Source organism: Panthera onca, chromosome A1 (assembly GCF_046562875.1).
Source record: "Panthera onca isolate mPanOnc1 chromosome A1, mPanOnc1 haplotype 2, whole genome shotgun sequence".
Taxonomy (NCBI): domain Eukaryota; kingdom Metazoa; phylum Chordata; class Mammalia; order Carnivora; family Felidae; genus Panthera; species Panthera onca.
In genome coordinates, this window is record NC_138339.1 from 133,488,963 (window position 1) to 133,497,190 (window position 8,228).

General features: G+C 44.1%; 1 protein-coding gene across 2 annotated transcripts in view; it reads left to right on the forward strand.

The window, feature by feature from the left end:
• Positions 1–6,879, forward strand: part of FBN2 (fibrillin 2) — a 255,985-nt gene extending 249,106 nt beyond the window's left edge. For both annotated transcript variants that reach the window (XM_060636228.3, XM_078451361.2), the window contains 3 exons: positions 1,475–1,706; positions 2,882–3,053; positions 4,903–6,879. In XM_060636228.3, coding sequence (XP_060492211.2) covers positions 1,475–1,706; positions 2,882–3,053; positions 4,903–5,277 — 779 coding nt within the window. In that variant the 3' untranslated portion in view covers positions 5,278–6,879. The remainder of the gene's footprint in view (positions 1–1,474; positions 1,707–2,881; positions 3,054–4,902) is intronic.
• Positions 6,880–8,228: the final 1,349 nt, after the last annotated feature.

The following is an 8,228-nucleotide window of genomic DNA, read 5'->3' on the forward strand; positions in this document are numbered from 1 at the left end:
TGGGCTTTACTTCATGGAGTTAAATTTCCTGAGAGGCCTCGGCTCGGAGATTGCCCCTGCACCCCCGTAAACCTCCCTGTAGCTGTTGTGTTCCAGACGCACATCTCCTTGCAAATGGACCGTCTCCTCACGTGGGCTGAAACGTAAACTTGTCACGTATCAGGGAAACAGCCACATTGTGCTCCACTGGGGTCATAAGAATTCCACGGAGCAGATGTTGACTTGAGCCCAGGGTGAAATGTGGATTATGATAAAGCCCAGAGGAGTCAAGCCACATGCTATGTATCAACCAGGCAGTGAAGAGCAAAACTGTAATCTCCGCAGTTAAAAGCACAATCAGGCTTTGATTTTTGTAAAAATAAGAGCGACTGAAAGTAGAACCTGTCATTATCCTGCAGGCAGGAATGTACAGTGTAAGGTTAGTTATTAAACTAGTAAAAGCTAGGTTAGCATTTGCTGAATGCAAACCTCTCCCAGAAGATACTGTCTGCACCTAATGGGTTCTCAAGTAGTTAAAAGCATACTAGATTTCCAGTTCAATAAATTAAATTAAATAATGTTTCTTTTAATTACTTTGTAATTCATAGTATTTGAATTTTTACATATGTTTTCTACCCACATAGAATGAATTTGGGAATTGCTAGGGGAATGGAAATGTGTATAGAAACAGGTTTTTTTAAATTGAGATATAATTCACATATCATAAAAGTCATCTTTTCAAAATGTGTACAGTTCAGGGGCTCCTGGGTGGCTCATTCGCTTAAGCACCGAACTTCAGCTCAGGTCATGATGACCCAGTTCATGGTTCGAGCTCCAAGCTGGGCTCTGTGCTGACAGCTCAGAGCCTGGAGCCTGCTTCCGATTGTGTGTCTCCCTCCCTCTCTGCCCCTCCCCTGCTCACGTTCTGTCTCTGTCTCTCTCAGAAACAAAAACGTTAAAAAAAAATTGAAAACACAAATGTGTGCAGTTCAGTGGTGTTCAGTATATTCTTACAGGAGTGTGCAATCATCACCTCCCACACATTTTCATCATCCTAGAAACTCCACACCCATAAGGAGTCATTCTCCATTTCTCCCTCCCTGTGGCCCCTGAAATGTAGTGATGTACTTTGTATCTCCTTGGATCTGAGAGACAGGCTTTTGAAGTAACCTTAGGTTCCAAGAATAGAAGTTGTTCAGTCGGCAGACTGCCTACATCTGTACCCAAAGGCTGCCATCCTATTCAGAAATAAAGCACAGACAGAAAATTAAAGGGGAGGGCCAGGGTTTTTTGAAAGCCCTAAGTGAGGGGAATTTTGTCTGGGTTTTTTTTTTTTTAATTTTATAAGCTTTGCCAATCAACCATCAGAGTGAACATTTTTTAAATACGCTTCTAGAGGTATGTCCACGCGAAACTGTCATTCCTCTGACAGCCAGGCTCTCCTTCACCTCCCGCCCCCTCCCTTGGGTAAGAGTTTCTTACTCTGTGTTCCTAGACGAGAATGAATGCTCCAATCCCAATGCATGTGGCTCCGCTTCCTGCTACAACACCCTGGGGGGTTACAAGTGCGTCTGCCCCTCCGGCTTCTCCTTCGACCAGTTCTCCAGCGCCTGCCATGATGTCAACGAGTGCTCGTCCTCCAAGAACCCCTGCAACTATGGCTGCTCCAACACAGAAGGGGGCTACCTCTGTGGCTGCCCGCCCGGCTACTACCGAGTGGGACAGGGGTAAGGCTACCCACCTCTCCACGCTGGGAAGCAAGCGCGGTCCCGACACTTAAGGGAAAGCTAATGTTGCCCGGGAGGCAAAAGCACTGGTCAGAGGACTTGGGATGTGGGAAGGAGGACCGCCAGGAAGGCACATGGGTGAGGTGCAGTAGAATCGCCTCCTCTGTGGTGAACTTGAGTCCCGCTTTTATACAGGTGTCACTCTCCAGCCCCTCAGAATGGCCTGAATTGATTCACTCAGATCCCTCAAGGCCAGAGACATTTTAAAAACCCTGCTCCCATGTTGTCACTGACACCTGGATTATGAGGTGTAAGTGGGATGGCTTCACCCGAGACTTTTCTATGAATTTTGGCAAGTGCTAACCCAGTGGTCCCTAAGGAGGGAGTCTTTCCCTCTCTTTGCTCATCTGGCTGTATAGTGCACAGAGTGGATGTGCCTGGTCAGCGTGGCACCACCACAAGGCTGGGTTCCCGCCAACTAATGGCACCTTCCCAAGTGAGCCGTCTCAAGCACATTGGAGGTGCTGGCCACCCACATCCTTCCTTCAAGGCAGCTGGGCCTCACACAGCACAGAAGATGGGAATTTACAAGTCAGTCAAGGTCATCTTCCCCAGAAGGAACAGGGAGTGAGTCAGGCACTGAGGGGTGCGGACTCATCTGTCCACCCCTGCTACCTGATAATGCTTGAAAACCAAGGTCGTGGTCCAGACAACAGGTTATTTACAGCCAACTCGGTGACTCTCACTAACCCTAAGAGGAGCTCAGAAATCCCAGCTGTTAAAGCAGAGAGACACCCTGAGAGCATCAAGCACAGGCTTCAGGCTTGTAAAGCAACAGAAATTCTCTTAAGCATTCTCTTTTGAAATTCATACTTTGCTTTTGTTTTGTTTTTTAACCTTCTTGATATAACTATACCTGAGTGCTTCAGTCTAAATAGGAATGAAAATTGGAGAAGCCCGGGGCTCATTCTGAGAAGAATGTTGCTCAAAATGAGGGAGAACCTCGTGTATTAAGTGTTGAAGGGAGAGTTACCAAGACTATTAGGTGTTGGTGTTTCTGAGCTTAGAGTTTACTCTGTTGGTTTCCTGTTTCTAAAAAGTCTTTGGTCTCCCACTGGAACCCTGTGTTCACACCCTGTGAAGTCTCACAATGCCTTGCTTCTCATTGCCAATAGCCACTGCGTCTCAGGAATGGGATTTAACAAAGGGCAGTACCTGTCCCTGGATGCGGAGGTGGACGAGGAAAACGCTCTGTCCCCAGAAGCATGCTATGAGTGCAAAATCAATGGCTACTCTAAGAAAGACGGCAGACAGAAGAGAAGCGTTCACGACCCAGAGCCCACTACCGTGAGTAACCCTGGCTTGGTTCTGTCACAAGATTTTATCCTCACGCCGTCGCGCATACTCTGCAGTAAACTTTAACGTAGGTTCCAGCCTCTGTGGACAGTTTGTTGAAAGGTCATAACTAAATTAACAGACACAATATGGCAGAGGCACGGCAAAATTAGGGGCAGTATTAACTGAAAACACAAGGACTGGGTGTGTGGGGTGGGGGGGGACTTTATCAGTCATAGTTTCAGATCCTATGTTTTTGTTTTTGATTTGTGCCAGAAGGAAAAACGTGTCCATCTCAGAAATAGCTATTATAAAATGATTGAGATAACAAATTATTTTGAATGTGTCCATCTGTGTTTTATACAAATGTAGTACACCAGGTTGCTTTTAATTCTCAGTAGATAAGGCAACAAGGTCTCATATTCTATGACATTTGTAAGAATAAGGATTCCTCCCATATAAGAAAACAAAATTTTTATCTCCAAGTAAAGTGTATTTTGTAAGGAACTGAAAATGTGAATTGCCTGCCCGTGGGTCTTTGCTATCAATGACATTTACCTGAGTAGTTAAAAGGTAAGGCCATGCCTACGTGGTTTGAAATGTTCCCTGACCCTCCCCACTTACTACCTGTGTTTCATGGGGCATGTTCACTTAACCTCTCTCTCCCTCAATTTCTTCACCTATAAAATGTGGATTAAAATACTTAACCTTGAAGGCTGACAAGAAGATGGTGTTGACACTGTGAAGTGCCCAGAACAGTGCCTGACATGTTAGTAAATGTCACCAGGTATTATTACCTGGTTGGTATCCACAGATGATGATTTGCCCAAAGATCAGGGCTAGCACCACCTTCTTCAGTTAACATTACTGCAAAATTCCCCCACCAAAGAAAACAACTAACTGGCTGTGTGAGTTAGAGGACTTGTTTCAGTTTTCTGATCTGAAACTGTTTGTTTCTGAACTTCAGAAACTTTCCTTACCTGTAAGACTAGACTTCTCTAGACGAAATGTCTTTGGTTCTATTTTATAATAATAAACAAGCCAGTGTTACATTTACCTTAAGTTGACGGAGGTACCTAACTGATGTTTAAATATTCATCCGGTGCTCCTAACCAAAAATCCAGAAATTTTGCTTATTAAAACTTCCCACAGTGGTAATGGGCACAGGATTCTGTCTGATCACTGATGGGCCCTTCTGCAGCACCAGAGCCCATTTCTGACTTAAAGGTATCAACTCAGAGCTTTAGATTTTTCCAGTATTACTAAAATAGAATTCTAAAACTTCCCATCCTTCTGTCCAAGTGAGACTTGATTTATCTGGGTCTGGCCCCACTGGTTTATTTTGTTTTGTTTTGTTTTTTGTTTTAACCAAAGCAGACTCAAACCCAAGCCCAAAACTCTGCAGGTCCCTTGGTCTGCACTAAAAACACCGAACACCCAGTAAACGCACTCCACTCACGGTGTGGGGGCCTCACAAATCACACCAAGCCTTCACAATGAAGACTGTTCTGAGGATAGTCCCTGCTGTTCGCTAATAGCTACACTGCTGATTTAGACTCCAGAAAAAAAAAATTATAATCATTTCTTAAATTATTAATCAGCATGTTATTCCACAAACTCATCAAAAAATGTTTTTAAATGTGAACGCTCTCTGTGGGCTCAGCTCAGGGCTGACAGCTCTGTGGGACTGACCTTTCCCCCAGCTGACAGGAAGTCACAGCAGCCTCCCTCACAAGCGTTTCTGGCACAGGGCCTACACGGGGTGGTTGCTGGGGCTGCAGCCCCAGCAACACGTCCCTTCCCAGTCCCTCTCCTTCTGCCTCCGAATCTCTTCCCACATCCCTTCCTGCTCTTCCTCCAGGTTGAACACATCAGTCTGGAGAGCGTCGACATGGACAGCCCCATGAAAATGAAGTTCAACCTCTCGGGCCTTGGCTCAAAGGAGCACATCCTAGAACTCATGCCCGCCATCGAGCCCCTCAACAACCACATCCGCTATGTCATCTCCCAAGGGAACGACGAGGGCATCTTCCGCATCCACCAAAGAAACGGGCTCAGCTACTTGCACACGGCCAAGAAGAAGCTGGTGCCTGGCACATACACACTGGAAATCACCAGCATCCCTCTCTACAAGAAGAAGGAGCTGAAGAAACTGGAAGACCACAATGAGGATGACTACCTCGTAGGGGAGCTCGGGGAGGCTCTCAGAATGAGGCTGCAGATTCAGCTCTATTAACCCCTTACAAGACCTGGTTCCAGGCTCAAATCCCTGCACAGCCAGCCTGCAGAAGCCTCTGAGAAATCAAGGACTAATTTTAAAGATGGGGGCGGGGGGCGGGAAAGACAACTTTTATTGCTTTCCTCCCTGTCTCAGACTGCAGAATGTTGACCCTCACAGGGAGGGATAATTGAGACTCTGGTATGGCCAAAGATTTGAGTACAGAGGCAACCGTGGTTACTGTATTTTTTATATAACTTCACTTTAAAATATATTAAAAAAAAAAAACTAAAATTAAATGTTCAAGAGATCAGCATATGGCACTAAATGCACAAAAATAATGTGAGTTTTTTTTTCTTTTTTTTTTTTTTTTTTTTTTTACCTGTTAGCAGTCTGTAACACTTTGGGTATTTTGCTATAGTTGCTAATTAAAAAAAAATATAGATGTTTATTTATTTTTAATGCAGTAATATATGGAGAAATGAACAAACTATGTAAACAAAAAAGGGAAACTCACTTGTTTTTCTTTAGATTTATAAATTTGAGCTATGTCTTTTAGAGGTGCTTTTTAAAAATCCAGTAGATTCAAGAGATGTTTCCTTTGGTTTTTCTGCCAGTCGTCCAACTGGTACACATCCGATTGTTTTAAAGAAAGCCTCACAGAGCTGTATGGGCCGTGTAATGAATACTCTGAAAAGACGGAAATGCCATTAGATCCTGGATAAAGGCGATCAGAGCCACAGCAGCTCAGCGTGACGATATTTCACATCAGCAGACACACCAGGCAACGGAAGATGAGGCGCAACCACTGTAGCAAAATACCTTGACTGCTTGTGAGACCAGTAGCGTTGCAGGGCCAGACCGTACTGTATCTCCTCCTCCTAGAACCTCAAGGAAGCCCGCGTGCTCCCCACACCACCTCATTCTTACCCAGGGTGCGCCGCGCATGCGTGGCGCCGCAGGCAGCTCCGGAACTGCCGGTCCTTCGCAGAGGGACCCCTGGCGTTCTCTAGTGTTCGGTGCTGTCTTAGATTAACGGTGCATTTATTATGTTCAAGCTGTTTCAGGACTGCCATATGTGCAAACAAATCATGCAGTACAGCCAAGGAATATATGTTGTTTTGTTTTGAATCCATTTTTTTTTTTTTTTTTAGAATTTTCATTAATACTGTAGTTATACACCATATGCCTCGTTTTATCATAGCCTATTGTGTATGAAAGATGTTTGTACAATGAATTGATGTTTAGTTTGCTTTAGTCATTTTGAAAAGATCCTGTACCGGGACGTGCTAATTAAAAGGACGTCCCCGTGTACTTCTCAACCCAAGAACCTGTCCCTGGACCGGTGACCAAACCTCATATGTGAAATGGCCAGAAGCACATGCAGGCTCCGGGTTGTTCCTCTCACACCTGTGCTGACCAAAGATTCATAACCAGTTATATCCAGTTTGGGGTTTTGTTCTGTTTTGTTTTTTAATACCTAAAATAAATAAATAAAAAGAAACAGTGTAAATTTGTAATCAAGTGTTTGTGAGGAAAAACTTATGGTTTTGGTTTTGTTTTTGTAGGTCTATGTACCAAATATGACACTTGTCTTGCAATAAAGCTTATTTTGGGGTAGTTTTCTGGCTGAGAGTTTTATGGGACTGCAATCCCTGTTTGTGTGTGGGTGGGGGAGGGCTCGGCCAGGGCACAACTGTAGGAAGACAAGAGAATGCTGTCCAATCTGTGACACAAAGTAAGCAGGAGTGTTCAAGTGACAATTACAGTGTAAAGTCATATTCATGTAGAAGGCCAAACTCAAGACAGTAGGTCCTTTCCTTCTTCATAGATTCTAAGACTGCTAGGAGCACCCCCCCCCCCAACACACACACACACACACACACACACACACACACACACACCTTTCTAGAGACCTGAGAATCTGTTTATGTCATCCCCACATAGGCTCTGAGGGCCACTGCATTAAAGCACCTGTGAGGAAGTGCAAACATTCTCTGATTCTGCCTTCTTTAAGGTTTTTCCTGAACTTAAGTTTTTAAGCAAAAGTACAGAGTGAGCATTCCCCAGGCCAAATAGCATCCTCATCTAAAAAAATCCCCAAAACTTCCCATCTCTTGCAGTGTTACAGACTTTCCTCAGTGGGTAAGTGGCTAGACATACGAAGTTACTATCAAGCCACTATGGTTTTTGATACACTGCTGAAATAAGAACAGAAATGTCTTAGAAGTCCATTCACTGCAAAGTTGGGGAATTTGTACGCCCAAGTTTCTCACCTAGGCATAAGAAAACAAGGAAATGTTATGACTGATCCTAATGCTGCTCTCTGCCAACCAGAAATGAGCTGCGTGGAGTAAGGAAAGTATTTGCCTCAGGGCATGCTTTATGTCTTAACACAGGTATGCACTTTCATCTGGCAACTGTTACTGGTAACACATGAGCACTCCTAACGTGAAATCACCTGCAACCAAATTTGAACGGTGACCAACAACACTCTTAAGTTTACCTTTAACCTGCTCTTAAAGGAAGTTTGAGAATCCACACCATCAGGGGCTCTACACAGAAGGGATTAAAGACCATGCAGGACTTTCCACAGAAGAATGTACTGGAAAGAAACGGCTACCTCAAGATGCTCCTAGGAAGAACGTTCTCAGACACCTCTGGTTGCCGTATCACAATTCTCTTAACTGTGAGCCCTGACACAGCCATGATTAATTTGTGTATCTCTGGTAACTAACTGCTAATGATCTATTCTGTATCATTTTGTCATTCCCACTAACTGTCCCCTCAGAAATTACTTGGGGTAAGGCACAGAAAAGTTTGTACAAGAGTAAAGTAAGCCCAGATATGTATACCAAGTCCAGTGGATACAGGTATTAGTTATATAATAAGCAATAATTTGGTCTTCAGCCGAGAATTCTCTTTGCATTAGCATTTAGACTTGGACTTTTTAAAAATTTAGTTGTTTC